This window comes from Chenopodium album, chromosome 16 (assembly GCF_948465745.1).
Source record: "Chenopodium album chromosome 16, dcCheAlbu1.1, whole genome shotgun sequence".
Lineage (NCBI taxonomy): Eukaryota > Viridiplantae > Streptophyta > Magnoliopsida > Caryophyllales > Amaranthaceae > Chenopodium > Chenopodium album.
This window is the reverse complement of record NC_137849.1, coordinates 46207247-46226263: the sequence shown is the minus strand read 5'-3', so window position 1 is coordinate 46226263 and position 19017 is coordinate 46207247. Positions and strand designations below refer to the sequence as shown.

At 32.4% G+C, this 19017-nt stretch overlaps 2 protein-coding genes across 2 annotated transcripts; both read right to left on the bottom strand.

Moving 5' to 3' along the window:
- Positions 1 to 4164: 4164 nt before the first annotated feature.
- On the bottom strand, positions 4165 to 9074 carry LOC145586716 (vesicle-associated protein 1-3-like). Its single transcript, XM_081643619.1, has 8 exons — positions 8865 to 9074; positions 8600 to 8670; positions 8421 to 8502; positions 7912 to 8027; positions 7666 to 7815; positions 7538 to 7579; positions 5089 to 5166; positions 4165 to 4772 (listed from the first exon to the last, which is right to left on the bottom strand). Exons 1-8 carry the CDS (start codon positions 8914 to 8916, stop codon positions 4659 to 4661), a joined length of 705 nt encoding a protein of 234 aa, XP_081499745.1. The 5' UTR covers positions 8917 to 9074; the 3' UTR covers positions 4165 to 4658.
- Positions 9075 to 10405: 1331 nt separating this feature from the next.
- Positions 10406 to 15270, bottom strand: LOC145586715 (uncharacterized). Its single transcript, XM_081643618.1, has 5 exons — positions 15066 to 15270; positions 12839 to 13932; positions 11512 to 12385; positions 11343 to 11409; positions 10406 to 10890 (listed from the first exon to the last, which is right to left on the bottom strand). Exons 2-4 carry the CDS (start codon positions 13805 to 13807, stop codon positions 11399 to 11401), a joined length of 1854 nt encoding a protein of 617 aa, XP_081499744.1. The 5' UTR covers positions 13808 to 13932; positions 15066 to 15270; the 3' UTR covers positions 10406 to 10890; positions 11343 to 11398.
- Positions 15271 to 19017: the final 3747 nt, after the last annotated feature.

Genomic DNA, 19017 nt, shown 5'->3' with positions numbered 1-19017 from the left:
ATTTTAACAAAAAAAAAGAAAAACAATTTTTATTAGTTGAAAGTATGTAAACAATTTTTATTACTAGTACAACATTGCTTATCCTTTGTTTTTTTACAAACATTGCTTATCCTTATAACAATGTGAAGGTAAAAAAATAAAACATCAAAACCCTTAGTCGAACCGTAACATCAAAACATTAATCTTGTGACCCAACTTTAAATTAGCTGATTTGAAATTTTGAAGATGAAGATTTTTAATCTTGAAGATATCAAGATCGAAGACCAATGTTCCTTTGAGATTCACAATCGCGATGGGCGCATTCACATTCGAATGCTGGAAAGTATAATCACTCTTCGACGAATCGTATCGTGGGGTATGCCTACAGTCTTTGAAACTCCTTGTATGAATAATGAACTATTACTGGATTTAAATTTGTTCTATTTATATTTAAAATTTTAGATAATAATTATGTAACTTTATAGGTTAAGCTTATGATTTTTGATGGATAGTATTTTGAGAATAATAAAATGTTCAAGATTAAAAATTCTTAATATCATCGAAAAGATAAATGAATTATTCAATGCAAATATATATAGAAAATAATATAAATCAATTGAAAAATACACATATTTATATGTGTCAAATATATACACATAAAATATGTATACGTGCAATAACAAATTATGTGAAATTATTACAACTTTACAAATTATAAAAATAATCGTGTATGAAAGATGAAAATCATCACTTTCTACAATTTTGTATAATTGTCCAATTGATTTATAGAAATTATTGCATGTACAAAGATAGCCGATGAAAATAATTCAATCAGAAAAACCCTAAATTAAAATTGATAGCCGACCTTAATCAAGGTGCATATCATTGTAGGCGTCGTTTGAAGTGCATACAACCTATTGTATTTGGCATGATTTGTATGGTTTATGCAGCCGGATTGACACAGAACAAACCTCAATTAGGGGGTTTATAAATATTCTACACCGCACATCATCACTTCCTACAATTTATTAATTATAACAATAAATATTTTGTATAAATTGTCCAATCGATAATAGAAATTATTGCATACACAAAGATAGCCGATTATAATTCTGAAAATAATTGATAAAGGATCCTAAATAAAACCAATACTTCAATCGGAAAACCCTAAATTGACTATACTGACAATAGAATTAACGACAAACCCGAGATGTTGAAATCGATATTCGAATATTAAAATTTAAAAATAAAAACGAGAGAAAACATCATACCTCAGAAGCCGCTTCAATGGAAAACTCGATTATGCGAGGGGTGGACCGATGGAGATAGGAGAGAGGGGGATTCGGCGTAAGAAAGACAGGCTACAAATGATTGCACGGGAAGATGATTTATATTAATCACACGCTTCAATTGTCAACCGTCGATCTAATGAATTCGAAATATCAACGGTTACTTCATTATCATTATGATTTTTGTTGGATTTTTCCAAGTATATCCTTTGCCCGTTGGAATTTTTTTTAATTTTTCAAAGGTAAATTCATTTTCTTTTATTTTTTAAATGACAAAAGTAAAATGGTAAAATGGCATAGAAATCAATGCATAAAGTTGAGAGAGAACATAAACTAAAATGTTATGGGGTAATGTTATGTGTAGCCCTAAGGATTATATATAAGCATTAAATACACTCTTGAAAATTGTATAAAATTAGGAATTCATGACAAAAACACGTCAGTGTAATTAGTGTTTATATTTTTATGATTTCTTAACTTTTTACGATTTTCAAGTATAAATTTAAAGCTTATATGTAACCCTAAGGGCTATATATAACATTTTCCAAATGTTATTCTTCAAAAAAAATAAAAAAAAAATAAAAAAAAATAAAAAAATTAAAAAAAAAAAAGTTAATCTCTGATATTAACCTAGGCTCCCTCATTTTCCTAGTATATTATTTGCCGCTTGAAAACTTTAGATAAATACGATTAACATCAAAAATAATATTTATATAAACATAAAATTTTGATACAATTGTTAACTAAACAAGTTTAGAGGCGCACGCAATGCGTGCACGACTATCCCCTCCAAATTTACTCACATAGTTTTTTATATTTCGTTCATAAAGTTATTTTATATACTTTGATTATTTGCATAAATGACATAATCTATTACTCTGTATTGTTCTAATTAGTTGATGTAAAAATCCATTCAAGGGATGGGCTATAAGAGAAAAGCATGTAAAAAATCCTACATTATACTTTTACACGGACTTAAATATGTATGTATATATTTTCTTTTTTTTTTGAAGCATTACACGGACTTAAATATATATATATATATATATATATATATATATATATATATATATATATATTTTGAAGCATTACACGGACTTAAATAAATTTCATTGTATTTATATATCATACATAATTACTAAAATAAGTTTCATTGTATGTATTTATATGAATTATACTACGTATCATTTAACTTGTACATGCTTGTAAAATATGTGCACAATATTAATATTTTTACTACTAATTAAATTATAGTACGTTGTGTTATACTTATAACAATTGGAAAAACCATATGCAAAATTACAAGCACTACCAACTTTTTTTAACACCAAAGTTTCAATTTTATACTCCGTATCATCAAATAAAAATTCTCAAATTAAACTACTTGTAGATACTTCGTATAGTCTAACATAACTACAGTTGAAGAAGCTAGTTATTAGAAATTAAAATACTTCGTAACTACCATGAGAGGAGTTATCTTTCTAAATTTATGGGAAAATTAAAAATGAAAGTTATTTTTTAAAGTAAGATTTTAATTTTTTTTTAGAATAAATTATTTAGAAAGGGTAAAATGGTCCATTCAAAAATTCCCAACCAAAAACCCCTCTTCTCTTTAAATATTACATAGATAGATACATCATAAAGAGATATTTAAAGAAATACCTAAATTTGAAAATGCATTAGAAGCCGAATTTAAATCTTAAATAGATAAATCTTAAAGATATGAATAAATATTTAAGACCGTTTATCATTCGATATTCAAAATCGAGATGAGCGAATCATTTAAAACCATTGTTATCATTTGAAGTATAGTTTTTTAGGACACACTAAAATATTTGATATTGAATATAAAATGAAAAAAAAATGATAGAAAAGTAAATTTTATTCTATTAATATTTAGATTTTCAAATAATGATTATGTAACTTATTCAACATTAATAAAAAATGAAAAAAAAAATCATAAAAAAGATATTTATTCTATTTATATTTAAATTTTTAGATAATAATTATGTAACTTTATAGGTTAAACTTATGATCTTATGGATAGTATTTTGAGAATAATAAAATGTTCAAAATTAAAAATTCTTAATATCATCGAAAAGATAAATAAATTATTCAATGCAAATATATATAGAAAATAATATAAATTAATTGAAAAATACACATATTTATATGTGTCAAATATATATACACATAAAATATGTACACATAAAATATGTACACATATTTATATGTGTCAAATATATATACACATAAAATATGTATACGTGCAATAACAAATTATGTGAAATTATTACAAATTTACAAATTATAAAAATAATCGTGTATGAAAGATGAAAATCATCACTTCTCATCACTTCCTACAATTTTGTATAATTGTCCAATTGATTAATAGAAATTATTGCATGTACAAAGATAGCCGATGAAAATAATTCAATCGGAAAACCCTAAATTAAAACCAATACTTGAATCGGAAAACACTAAATTGACAATAGAATTAACGACAACCCTAGATGTTAAAATTGATATTCGAATATTAAAAATAAGAAAGAGAGAAAACATCATACCTCATATTCCGCTTCTATGCTAATTCATATACTTTGCCTAATTTCACAATAGAATTCGGCGTAAGTTTTTATTTATTATATTGGCAAACAAACCATATATTTACTATTTATACCTTCTATGCTAATTCATGCTCTTTAAATTTTTTTTTGTCCTTAATAAAATGGTTTGTATACATAGTAATTCCCATTTGGTTGTCTCCCGTTATATACACCGTTACTAGTTTTCCTCTAGCCATATAGTCAACGTTTTGACATACCTACAACCTAAAAAGTCACGCCTTAATATGGAGGAAAATTGAAACAAAGTAGAATGGCATGTTATACAAATAAAATAAACACCACGTAAACATGAGGAGGTCGATGCATACTCCTTGAAGAAATGATATTCTCATAGTTCTAGATTGTAAGCTATCAGCCATTATTCATTCAAACAAATGAAACAAACACTACAAAAATTCATCAAGTGTCAGTTCAGAGGGGCAAACAGGAAGGCCAAGATCAACAATCCAGCATGGAAATTTTACGATATATAGTCCTTTTTCTTCAAATAGGACCTGAGGATGGAGATAGCACACCAACAACTGAGATCATGGGACTAGATATTAGACTAAATCTGCCAAAATAGAGTGCTGCAGTATGTAAAGACCTAAGATAGTTGATGCACAAAACCAGATCTAACTGCCAGTGTATGTGTCAACAGAAATAGAAATAACCAAGACTACAATTTTTTTACAGTTCTGACAATGATGCATCCATATAGATGATCTATCTGCACATTCTGTTTGGCCTTTTGAGATGGTAATTTGCATGTATTGTGTGAGTCCTATGTTCTCTTCATCAAGTACCCAAGGAGTATGCTGAGAATGCCGATCAGCACCACTACATACACTGGCACACCACCAGAACGTCTTCTGCCGATTTCTCTTTTCATCATATCCTGTTAAGTAGAACCAATATGTCAGGAGACTAATGGTTTTGTAATAATTCAGTCTTAACCAAGAAATAGCTTTTTAAGAAAGGAAGACACAGAGTAACAAATGTCAATAAGCGAAATACAGTTTTTAAAGATTATTAACACAATTGTAACAATTCTGTGGAGAGAGAGAGAGAGAGAGAGAGGGGGGGGGGGGTGTAAAATCAGGACAAGTGTACATGATGTCACCAGATATAGCAAGAAAAAGAAGAAATCCAAGTAACAGAATGATAAGCAATTAAGCATAGATAAAGTGTCAAAGACAAGCTAGGCATCATACCAATTCATGACGAAGTTTCTGATTCTGTTGAATGGCAGAAGCTCTCTCATTAGTCAACTTTGATATCAAAGACCGTGCCTGGAACAGACATGTCCGTTAGCATTCTAATTCGGGAGATATTAGAGGGGGAAAAGGCCAACATCCAGGAATAACATTAATGTAAATACTGCCTCCTGCTGAGATCCCTATACGTGATACTAACATTAACATAAAATCCTAGCAAAACAATCTGTCACAATGAATTCACACTCCCTCGGTAGTAAGACCACAACAGACATGAATGTTAAATGATGCTGCAATATATAGCTACATCATAAAAACTATGCTAATAATACTAATTTTGCTTATCAAACCCTAAAAAAATATGAGAGAGTGTTAGACATAATACAATGACACTAGGAATGTTAAATGTCAACTTATTCTTGCAACCAAACAAAAAGAACTTGAAACTATGCTCTTGATACAAATTTACATTATCAATTAATAGAATAATTTTAAGCTATGGAGAACATCACAATGGAATTAGATTCAATTAGACCAGGGAGCATGAAACACTAAGGATATTGAACTTTTATACAGCATTTGGCACCAGCGCATCACTCACCAAAGGACCACTTTGCCCATGAAGCATGAGTAACTGGACCATACTTCTAAGATAGAAACAAAAAAAAAAAAAAAAAAAAAAAAAAAAAAAAAAAAAAAAAAAACTTTGAAAATGCAGTATCTAGCAAGTAGAACACAGCGCAAAACCCAATGAACCAGCCATACAAGTAAGAGAAAAATGTCTAAAAATCTATAACTTGAGGGTCACATTGGCATCTTAAAACAAAACTGCTAATGTAAATATGCCAAGCAGCTTTAACTTACAAATTCTGAAATTAGACAAAACAGTTCCAGTCTTCCAGAGAGAGAGAGAAAGAGATTATGGTTCGTATAAGAAGGGCAGTTTAGGAAAGAGATGAGGAGCATGAGAAGTAATCTAAAACTTAGGTTAATCAAAATTTAACTTTTAATATGAGCTGCACTTCATTCAGGATAAATCTGGAATAACAGAACAAATTGTAAACCCTTTCTCCTCCTTGCCACATTGACTGTACACTCCATCCCCAACATAGCTTCTTTCACCTTCCTCCTCCCTATGTCAGACTTATCCTACTTTTGAAACTAGCTACCTGAATCCCAATCATAAGAAATTGGAGGTACGAAAATATTTGGGTAAGTCAATGTCCCAATTAGATGCAAGATGCTTTTCACCTAATCTTCCAATAAATTTAAAAATCTTTGGGAGTTCCCCAGCAGTTATTTGATGTAGGAGCTCTGACAATCTGGTATTATGCAGTAATAATCTTTGGCATAGCCGTAGATATATCTCTATATTAACCTGTCTGATTTGCAAAAACCTATGGATGAAAAACTAAATCCACGTATTATTCCTTCCTGTAAATTAACCCCTCCCCGATACTATTCTCTCCTCAACTAATTCTTTCACATTTAATCTCTACTTCACCTTTGAGACAGCATAGGTGGAGTTTGAAATTCATTATAGGAAAAGGTATGAGCTAGCTAATTGGCCAGTAGCCCAGTATGATATTAGGATAAAGGCAAAGAGAACACAGTGGCCAGATAAGGGACCTGGTGATGGTATGGTGATTAAGGAGGGAACATGGATAAGGTGAACCTGTGGAGTTTGTTCAAGTACAGCCCACAGTTATCAATTTTGCACTTTTCTTAACTAAATATGTAGAATGCTTTATAATTTATCCTGCACTAACCCGAATACCCCATAGGGCCATACCATGCTCTGAAGTCTAAACTCAGAACTCAAACACCGCCTTAGACTGAAGATTTTCCACCCCCAATCTCCCCAGCTGGAGAAGATGAAATGCAGAAGAAAACAGAGGAACAAATGGATTATTTGAGTTTTTCTACGCAGTGATATGTGCATATGTAAGTTCTAACACTGCAAATATGAGAAACCAGAGGGGGGGGGGGGGGGGGACAATTCTTGTACAGCATGTAGACAACTACACATAATCTTCAAGACATGGAACAAAATCATCAGAACTTGAGAATTATATAAACAAAAAGCATGTCATATTATAACAGGTCAAGTCAACTCATCAAAATAGATGTCTTCCGCCACAAAATGTGCATTAAGATTTAAGAATCAGGCATTGAGCAATGCAGATGCCTTCCAACAAAATAATGAGCATTTGGATTTAAAAATCAGGCATTTAACTATCTAGGAAACATTCTACCTTCCGCCACAAAGTTTATGTAAGATAACATTCACAATGCAAGTTGTTTTTCAGTTTACACACTTATAGTTATGTGTATCATGTTCCTTATCAAGTTTAAGCTAGTACAACAAACAAATAGTTTGGCCCGCAGAAAGCAAATGAAATTTTTTCTAACTCTCCAAATAATTAACACAGACAAATGGAATTACCTCAGAATCTTTTTCTTTAGTCCCTTCAAAAGATCTAGTTACCTATAAGAACCAGCAACCAAAATTAATCAATTTGGGAAGAAAAAGTCACTCGGAAAATAACAAAATCTACGCATGAACACACTTACAGCTGACGCCAATGCAGCCTGCTCATTTACATCTTCGCGAGGTGGGGATCCTTCTTCTGATTCCTCAGGGACTGGTGAAGGAGGGTTACCAGGAACGTAAATAACCCTCAACTTGAACTCCTCCACAACCTTCCCATCATCCTTGTTAAACTGAAGATGAAAAATAAAAGGACAGCCAACAATGAGAACAAATTAAGATCCAAAATCAAGTCTTCATAATAAGTAAGTGATGCGAAACAGCCATACCATCTCAGAATTTATATCCTTTGCTGTAATGCCATCAGGTGCCATAGCACTCTGAACTAGGAATTTGTCCTTGCATTGCATATCAAGTGGTGCTTCTTTCTGGGCTTGCATCGTAACTACAATGTCCAATTGGAAATCACAATCAATTTTACTCAATAAAACTAATGACCAATATTCATAACTGCACAACCATGGTCAACTCAAAAGCCTCAAATAGCGCATATATGTTGTAGCTTGCGAATTCAACTAGCATTTTTAATATGACTAGGTAAACCCAATTTAGTCCTAGAGCACAACCAGATCTTCAGATTACAAATCGACTAAACAGCGTGAATCACCAAAATGATCTTTCTTTATAGCCAAGTATTATAATCCATGGATCCAAATTCCCAGTACAATCAATCTCAATTATCAGTAACGCAACGACTTAAGACAATAATTTCAGATTTGAGTATAAACTAATCTCAAACACATAATAAGAAAATGAATGGCATACAATTAATCATTACCTGTAACCTCACATGCTCCTCCAGGTAACACAACCCCAGTATTGGGACGCACACAATACTTCTTTGGATTGGTTGTTTTAACCTTTGTTAACACAAACACAGAGCATATTAATTAAATCAAGCTCTAATTATAAGACTAATCAACAATCATTAATACAAAAAATAAAATAAAATCATACCTTAAATGCGACATATTTGTCTGTCTTGTTTGTCAAAGTCATAGAACAATTGGCCTGCTTCCTCACTTCAACTTCATAAAACCAAAATCCAAAGCAACCCCACAAAAATTTAATCAAAACCCATGTCAAAAAACCCTAAATTGCCACAATTAACATTCAAAATCTGACAAATTAATACAATTAACCCAGAATTACCAAGAAACGCTACGAATTAGGGCTAAACACAAACTAATTAATCAAATAGGAGAGAGAAGATTTGACTTACAGTTAAATCTGAGCTCAGTGGGTTCAATATTAAGAAGATCGCCAGTATTCATGACTCCGAATTTCAATTTCTCTTTTCTAATTTCTGGGAAAAGTAAAATCCCCAAAATAGAATTTTAGAGAGAAATTTGAAAAATGAAAGTAACCAAATAAAATGCTCAAAATAAAAAGCCCCTCTAAACAAATTTTGCTTTACGTAATTTTTTTAATTTTTTTTTATTTATATTACTGTATTTTTATTTTCTTTTGTTTATTTATTATGGTCTCTCCTGTCATCTTCAACTTTATGGGAAGGAGCTTCTTTTTAGGTTTTTGTTAAAACTTTGACGAAAATTAATAATTTTTTTGACTAAATTACCCTTACAATATCAAGAAATTTACAACAAATCTTGATTGGGGAACTGAAATTTTGAGGGGTAGATTGGTAAATTCGTTTGATAGTGGAAGGTTCTTTAAAATGGTGGGTGGTTTTAATTTTTGATTTTTTTAAGTTATTAAATTGGGAAGTTGGAAGGGGGTAAGCAAAGATTTGGCTCCCACCAAAGAAAAGCAAAGAGTGGTGTGAATACAATAAGATATTGACCACCAAACTCTCAACTCTCAAGTCAATTTTAAATGAATTTTTTTGGATTAAACATAATTATAAATTATGATTTGATTGCTGATTAATACTACATGTAACACTAATTAAAATGTTCTGGTGTTGACTTGTACGTGCAGTAAAACAAGATATTATTATAGTCAGTAAATAAATTGTTCACCAATTTAGTAAAACAACATAAATTATTCACCAACTTAGTAAAACGACATATTATGACATATTATAATTAACCAATTAGGTAAATAAATTAGTCACCAATTTATGTTTTCGAGCTTATAAACTACTCGTACAATTTGTTTTTTCACTTACACCCCACACTCTATCTAAAACTCGTGTCGATTATAGAAAAGCATTCTTTTAAAAATGAAGAGGAGATTTGGAGGTAGGGGTTCCCGTAAAAAAAAAAAGATTATAAATGGTGTATGTGAAAAAATAGAAGAATGCTTCAGCAAATTCACACTTAAATCCTATACTAGGTAACTAGGATACTCATATGACATGATTACAGGTTTGCATAAGAGCAAATCAATCCAGCAATGCATTTGATTCTAATTAATCCCTGCTTAAGAGAAGAAAAAGCCTGTACAATGTAACAACGATCTTTAGAAGACAAGCGAGAAATCAACCACATCAAATGCCTCCTTCGCTGTAAGGACTAGACCTCATTTTGCGAGTATTTTGATGAGAATTGAAAGATGCTCCAGTGATCCAAGACAATTTTTTTGTAGCTCTTTATTTTCCCTTCTTCATAAACAAATATCAGCTGCCCAGGTCCCCCACATAAAAAGTAGGTAAGAGGTGTGCCTGGGTGCCAAAGTGTGTCCAACAGTCGGGCAACACCACATCCTCAACACGAGTACTTCTAACAAATCACTGGTTCAAGGTTGCTCAACAAGATATAGCAGACAGTAAATAAAACCAATGCTGGAAAACAAAATGACTTAAGCAATGTAAAGCGAAACACACACCCAATCAAGACTATATACAATATTCTCTTACACCACTAGAAAAACATAGAAAAAAAAAAGAGAGAGAAGGGGGGGGGGGGGGGGGGGAGGGAGATAAAAGAGCTCATTTTGAGAGCAACACAATTGCTTCAGTCTAGATGTTTTTCACACAAATGCTCCATTCTTGGTTTTACCATTAGAAGGAGCAAAACTGTCTAAAAATCTGGAAAAAGAGGGAAGAAAAATTGTATGTTTTACATCTTCTAAATACAGTGACTTGAGTAGGTCCTCTTTTGCACCTTCAAATTCCACAGCCTGCAGCTGCAGTCAGGGCTGCTGATGTTCGAAATTGAATAAGATGAAGGATAGATTTTCTTTTACAGTGACACTTGCACCATATAAATAAGCAGGAAACAGATTCAATCATCTCAATGCTTAACCAAACTCTTCAAGCAGGGTTGTTATTACATTCTTAGTGCCTGCAAGTAAAATGGCGAGAAAATTCAGAGGAACATAGAAAAAGAGAATATTGATCAACACAATTGACATAAATACATGAATCACGAGACTATTAAAACTGTGAAATTGATTTATCTGTTCGTTTTTAATATAAATATGTATGCTCAAACTAGACCTTTAGAGCTCTTTGCTAGTTTAGTTGCACCACTTCTCAACACCCCAGTTCTGACTACATACTTATGTATCCAGTTCTATGACTACAATCATATATATCTAGATCATTGAATTGTTGCAACCTATCTCAGCTATCACTCAAATAAATTAGGGAGTGCAAGTCTGCAAGTTAGAAACTAAGCAGCATATAGAAGAAAAGCTGTGTCTCTTGAAGCAGCTTAATACTTTTCCTTGAACTTTATATTTTACACTACTAGCAGCAAAACTCCCTTTCACTCATACACAACGTAGATCCTACCTGAGTCCCACAAAAACTAGAGAGAGCGTTCTGCACTGCGGTGCTTGCACTAGCCATCAGCTCAGCTCTGCACAATCAGCATCTTCTATAGTTAATACCAATAACAACACATAATACTTGGTCAATGAGCTATGGAGAACTAAAAATAAATACTTGTATATTGTATTACCTTTAATAGAAGGTTTATTATAATTGTTTTTTCGTTTTTTATCTTTGTTCCAGTCACGATCTTCTCTTTTCATTTCATGATTATCTTCATCTCCTACATCACTTTCACTGGCCGTTTCCCATTCAGAATCATCAGTCTCTTGACCAGAATTGTCACCAGCGCCAGCTTCCCCATGAACCCCTCCATGCTTCATAGCTGCTTCCCTAAATAACCAAGCTGCACGCATTTGCTTTTTAACTAAACGCTCAGCATAGTCAGGAACTTTATTTTGCCTCAATGAGAGGTCAGGATCATTTGACTGACAGCATTCATTGATAAATAAAATGGCATCTAATAAGCTCTCTTTAGCGAACCCAAGCATGTCATAAGCCTGAGCTCTTCTCCAAAGGCTTTTAGCATGACGATTGACAGGATTATGTAGACAAAGAGCACGTGTAGCATCGCTTATAGCAGCCAGGGGTTGCTGCAAGAGCAGATGGCATTGAGCACGATTACTATATAAGACAACTCTCTCTTTCTTAGATCTCATCGGACATAATGACAAAGCCTCCGAATATTTAGCTGCAGCCCCAGCTATGTTTCCAGCAGAGAATTGTGAATTCCCCTCAAGCTTGACCACCAAGCCAGCTGCCTGTTTTATATGCAAGTCCTCTTTGGGCATGTTCTTCTCTGACTTCAATCTTTGCCTGGCACTCAGAACCTCCTCAATTTGTTCTTTTATGTGGTCACTCAGAGAGTTACGACCAGCTGCTGATGTGAAATGAACAACACATTCCGGAAGAACATTAACAATGGAATCTCCCAATTTTTTGTGATCCCCAAGCGTTGATATCTCTGATAGATCCAGTAAAGCAGGCACTGCCTTCTCAAAAACCTGCAGATCAGAATGAGAAGCATATATACACAAACGAATAATATATTTGAAACTTATATGAATTATTCTCGGAAAGGTTCAGAAAAGGAAAGTAGCATCATGCCACAAGACAAAAAATCGACCAATTAAAAATTATAAAAGGAGTACATAATTTTTTTTTTTATTGAAATACAGTACTAATTAATTAAGATCAGCTGATGTATTTCCCTCAGTTTAAATTATCTTCAAGAAGGGTTTAGCAAAAAAATATTACAGATTATAAACCTCAGAGGGTCTCCAAGTGGCACAACATGATTTATATTAGAAAGTTCATACATACTTGTAAATCTAATTAACATGTCTAAACACAGTTGGTATTCAAAACTTTCACAAGGGATACTTCTCACTGGCTAGGCTCTCTAAAGTTCACAATTATAATGAAGATCCCTATCAAGATTCAGCTCAGAGCATTACCTTCTGACAAGTGCTTGTATCCTGGAGCAACCAAAGAAGACAATCAACAGCCATATATTGCCAATCATCTGAGGAGCGAGCAATATTGCACAGTGCTTCAATAACTCCGGGACAGTTAGCAACAGGTCCCCGGCCAAGTTTATGATGACAAATTGTCCGTAACAAACCAATGCCCGCAGGTGAGTTTTCATTCACAAGTCCACCCCACATACCTGGCAGCTTTGAGAGGAACTCAGGCTTGCATATAGTAGGAAGGAACTCAGGTTTAAATGCAAAGCAGTTTATTAGCTGAAGGGACCAGCATTGCAGTTGACTTGCCCATTCCTCTGCCTTCCTAGACTCCATTTCCACTCCTCCCATGCCACGTGTTAGCAAATCACAGTGATAACTAAGTCTTCTGTCAACATACTGATAAAAGTGTGTGTAGACAATTTCTAAGCAGCTCATCGCCAGTTGAATAGATAGCTCAAGAATTTCACCATGACTTGCTATGGCAGGAAAAGTACTAGCATAAGTGGCCAAGTGTCCAAGAGCCCGAACTGCTACCCTCTGTTCAACCCAAGTCAGCCTACCTCTTAGAAGTTCTACTAATGGAGGGATTACTCCAGCATGAACAGAAGTTTCAGCAAATTCCTCCATATTCATAGTGTATGAACCAATAATATGGGCAGCATAGTAAGGAATGTATATATTTTGGTCATGAGAAAGCCACCGACGATTCTTTAAGCCTTTCCATATAAGAGCCGACATGCATTCAAATATTCCCAATTCAATGAACTCAGGGTCATTTGGATGTGCCATGGCAGTGTTCCAAAGGCCACTGATGGGAAGAACCTGGCCATCATCATCCTGTGAAGGAAGTTCTCTGAAAAATTTATGAATGCTAGCTCTACGCTTACTTGGGTTTCCCTCCTTCATTACACAGAAAAAGCATCCTGGGTAAGGGCATTCCTGAGGTACTTTATCCATACTGTTCTCGACTCTTCAATGAATATCCAGGCTAACTCTTCATGAAGTTACGAACCTATAACCGGAAGGCTGCAAGGTTATAGGTACTGGCTAAGCATCCAGCTGAAATGCAAAACAGTCTTCCCCTGTGCATGGAAAGAAACTTTGTCAATGTGCTTAGAAAACAGAAATTTAATACCTGTTCTTTGATTTATAAAAGAACCTCCAAACTTGTTGAGCTCATCATATCACAGTAATCGCACTCATAGCAACTTCAATAAACACCAAAAAGTATCACTAGCTAGTTGCTACTATCAACAAACTCGTACTTCTAGCTAGGACTAAAGAAAAGGCAAGAATTTACTGGAAGAAAAATATGACATGAAAGATAATTTTCCCTGGTAAGCCAACACTCTTTTGTGCTACAACACACATAGACTGATTAATCAGTTTTAGGAGAATATATCAAGTAGAATATGCTTGAGTAGAGATAGTTTATAATTTTATACTTCGTATATAAGACTGATAATTTTAACCTACCATTTACTACCTGGATTGAATAATGTTGATCAACATTTAAACCTTCATAAACTGTTCATACAACCAAATTTGTACCATTCCAACTTGGCTTCACACCCAAGGGTGCAAAACCACTCATGCAGGACTCGTAAAAACCTCGATAAACCAAATATAAGTACAACTGCACGGGAGCAACATACTTGGGGCATAATAGCATCACGATACGAGCAAAAAGCCAATGGCCATAGCATCCAGATACTAATAGTTTAAATTTTTATCACCAACTTACAGCTTATGTGTTCATAAAGTGAAATCATTTCCCTTTTCTTTCTGGGATTGATATAAAATGAGTTCAATTAGCAGCTTCATCGATTGCGGTCCAATAATCAGTTTAGTTCATCACTAACCCTAATTAATCTATCAATAAAATAACAAAAATTGCAGCATTATTTTGCCCAAAGTATCGCTAAATATCAATTTAACCACACAAATCTACACAATTTCATCAAAATATCTAACCCATTTTGCAGTCAACGACAAAACAAAGCAATATAAACTGTCCAATTAATAAATAACTATAAGAATAACACACCAAATGTGAGCATAATTGAGATACAGTAAAACTAGGGCATTCAAATTCACTCGTACCCAGAAACTTTCATGAACCATTTCAATAGAAAACTGTCATAAATCATACAAATTACGAAAAATGAAGAAGAAAAATCCCAGAAGAAGAAAAAATAATGCAAATGGGGTTCACCTGAAATGATTGAATGTTTCGATTTTCACAAATTCACCGGTCAAAATGGATAAATTGATAGTTCAAGAAGTTGAAATTGATGATTTCCCCTAGATTTTTCTGGGTTTAGAGGTTCTAGTCGGAAAATCTACTGGGTTTGAAGAGAGAGAAAGAGGAGAGAGAGGAGCTGAAATGAATGAGTGAAAATAGTGATTAATAATTTTTGTCTTTGTTTGGGCAAAAAGATTTAATTCGAATGATGAACGGTAATATTAATTATTCAATATTCATTCATGTGCAACGTACATGTACGATATGAGTCATAGACTGGTAGGACACCAATTCGTTTAATCATGGTGTTTTTATGGTATGGGCAACCTCAATTCAACCTAGCTTCATTTGTTGCACGATTATGTGTTTGTTGCGGAGTGTTTTGTTTGATTTGCATTTTGTTACATGACGGTCATAACTCATAAATACATAAATGGGTCGAGTTTAGCGAGACTTTTTTTTCATTTTTGGCAAATATTATCATATTTTCTCATTTCTAATAGCATCAGAATTAAAGAGCATAAACATTTATTTCCAATGATCATGCAAAATATATATATATATGTGTTGATCTCAAAATTAATTTCGCACATAGATTATTTTTATTGCCAGCCTAAAGCCAGTAACATCATTAGAATTTATACTAATAAATCTGTTAATTGTGTTAGTTATTTTTAGCTTAAAAAATAAATAATTAAATAAAATAAACTGAGCTGAACTTAACTTAACTGAACTGATTGGAGCTTAACCGAACTAAGTTGAAATGAATATTTTATGAGAGAAGGAAATTAGGAGCTGAACTAAACTGATTGGAGCTGAATTGAACTAAAATTAAGGTGAAGTGAACAGGCCCTAAAAGTTTATCACCAGTAACGTTCGTTGTTCAGCTTATCTAATAAGAAAACATGGCTTTTCGTTGCACAGTGGTTGTATGGGGTCTTCACTAACGTATTTGGTTCCATTAAGAAGTTGGATAGGTTAAATAAATAATTAAATAAAATAAACTGAGCTGAACTTAACTTAACTGAACTGATTGGAGCTTAACTGAACTAAGTTGAAATGAATATTTTATGAGAGAAGGAAATTAGGAGCTGAACTAAACTGATTGGAGCTGAATTGAACTAAAATTAAGGTGAAGTGAACAGGCCCTAAAAGTTTATCACCAGTAACGTTCGTTGTTCGGCTTATCTAATAAGAAAACATGGCTTTTCGTTGCACAGTGGTTGTATGGGGTCTTCACTAACGTATTTGGTTCCATTAAGAAGTTGGATAGGTTAACGTTAGAGTTTATATTAAGGGAGAGTATTGACTCGTTCGTGACTTGAGGAAACTCAACTTCAAATGTTAAATGAAAACCGCCAATATCATCAATAATTTTATACAATAAGGCTCCGTTCACTTTACCTTATTTTTACTGAATTAAAATTATTTTTACTGAATTGAAATTATTTTTAATGAACTGAAATTGTTTTTGCTGAACTTAAATTATTTTTACAGATTTTCCATTATATTTCTTCTTTAGGTTTACTGATTTTTACTGAACTAAAATTATTTTTGCTAAATTGAACTTATTTTTGCTGAACTGAAATTATTTTTACTGAATATTATTTTTTTAAGGCGAAGTGAACAGGGCCTATTATCGTTAGCGAATGATTCTCCAACTAATCCATATGAATGTTTAAACAATATGTTAGGAGAGTTGTTTTGAGACCAACGCATATAAGGAATAAGCTAAGTTTGGAATCATTCGAACATCATTAAACAGTCCCCCCCCCTTTCTTTCTCTCTCTCTCACACACACATTATTACATAACAAAGGTATACAATAACAATAAAATAAAATAAAAATGGTCTAGTTAAAAAGTAGTTCAGGCTAAATAAAGTTGGGTTGTTTGAGTTACATATATTATCGTGTTGGACCAATATATAGATTAGGTGATTGAAATAAAAGTTAGGTCTATTAGGTTACATATATTGTCAAGGTTTGATTTATAACAATTCCAGTAAATACAAGTTGTATAATTACAAAATTACTAAAACCCTGTATTTATTTGGGTCTAAGTGATTTTAGATACACTTTGAGTTGGGTGCACATCAGATTCAATGTGTAAAATTTATCATGTGTAATTAATTTCAGTTAGACTTGGGCCAGTTATAGTCAAATCTATACTTAAAAAATGTTCCTAAAAACGTTTATGTGCCATGTCATCATTAAAATATGAGCATATTCTAATAATAATGTCTATCATGAGATTTGAACTGACAACCTAAAAAATATGCATTAGAAGTTTTACCATCTCATCTATTGATTAATAGTGCTTTTATACTCGATTCATATATATATATATATATATATATATAGAGAGAGAGAGAGAGATAGAGAGAGAGAGAGATCTGAACATACATTTAATGACTGTGATTCTTAAAATATCTATTATATTATTTGCTAATAATGCTTATTGATGAGGTAATGCAAAAAAGAAATATTAACTATTGTTATAGACTAATTTGATTTATTTAATTATTTTGATAATAATTATGTCTTCGTTTTCATCATATTAATTATAAATTATATACAAAAGACTTGCTTATATATTTAGTAGTCCGGAGTTGTTCCATAAATAAATTATTTAAAGGTTAAATGAAAAACTATTATATAAATAAATAAATAATGAATAACTGGAATAATATAGAATGAACCTATCTATTCAATTATAAGTGTTCAAAGCAACAACCCGGGCATCGCCTGGGTCACACACTAGTTTGGTTATTAAGTATCTAATCATTTTTAGCTAAACTTTATATAAGATGAATTTGGATCTAAGGTTTCTCTGGTTATATCATTTCAATTTTACCCCGGTTTAAGGTAAAAAAGGATATAAAGCTAAGATGCACGCTTTTTCTAGTTACCAAAAAAATCAATTTGTTTACTTTTAAACCCAAAGAAAATTTATTTTATTATTAATCGATTAATTCAAATTTTACAATCTCATTCGTTCATATTGATTAATTATTTTCAATCGTAAAATTATCCTTATTTTAATGTTTAAATGATTTGTTATTGAGATTTTGTTTTCCCTTTTTGCCACTTAATTTTTAAACATATTTTTTAATTTTGTTTTATTGTTCTCGCAAAAAATGAATAATCTATTTTAATTTTAATCGAGTATTTTGTATAACTTTTAGATAGAGGTGATTAACTACGTGGCATGGCCTGCTAACCCCCGACCTAATATGCAGACTGCAAATTTGGGCAAGCTAAAAATTACATTTTTTATTAAAAATTTGATCTTGATCCGAAAAAAGTTGCTCTGGCTTAACAAGTCTGTAATTTTTGTGGGTATAAATATGAGATTTGATGTTAAGAGTAAACACAATGGTTGCCAACTATTGTGGTTATCACTTAGGGCCTGTTCACATTTACTTAATTTCAGTTCAGTTCAGCTCCAATCAGTTCAGTTCATTTCAGTTCAGCTCTTAATTTTCCTCTCTTATAAAATATTCATTTCAGCTCAGTTTAGTTCAGTTTAGCTCCAATCAGTTCAGTTCAGCTCTTAATTTCCCTCTCTCATAAAATATTCATTTCAGTTCAATTCAGTTTAGCTCCAATCAGTTCAGTTCAACTTAGTTCAGTAAATGTGAACAAACCCTTATTTTATTAATTTCTTTATTTTCCACCTCACTTATAGCCACTTAATAACTAATGTACCCCAATGATTGACCATGGTTAGATATTTTCTCTCTCCTACTTTTACCCAACCCCACAGCATAATCTCCCTCTTTCAATTTATGACCAAGCAAGCTAGCACTATTATACGGAAGTAGTACTATTTCACTTAATAACCAAGCTTTATAACCCGGTTATTTCCACAACTAGGTTATTGCTTTATTTTGTAAAAGTTTATCTCTTTTCATTTTTTAA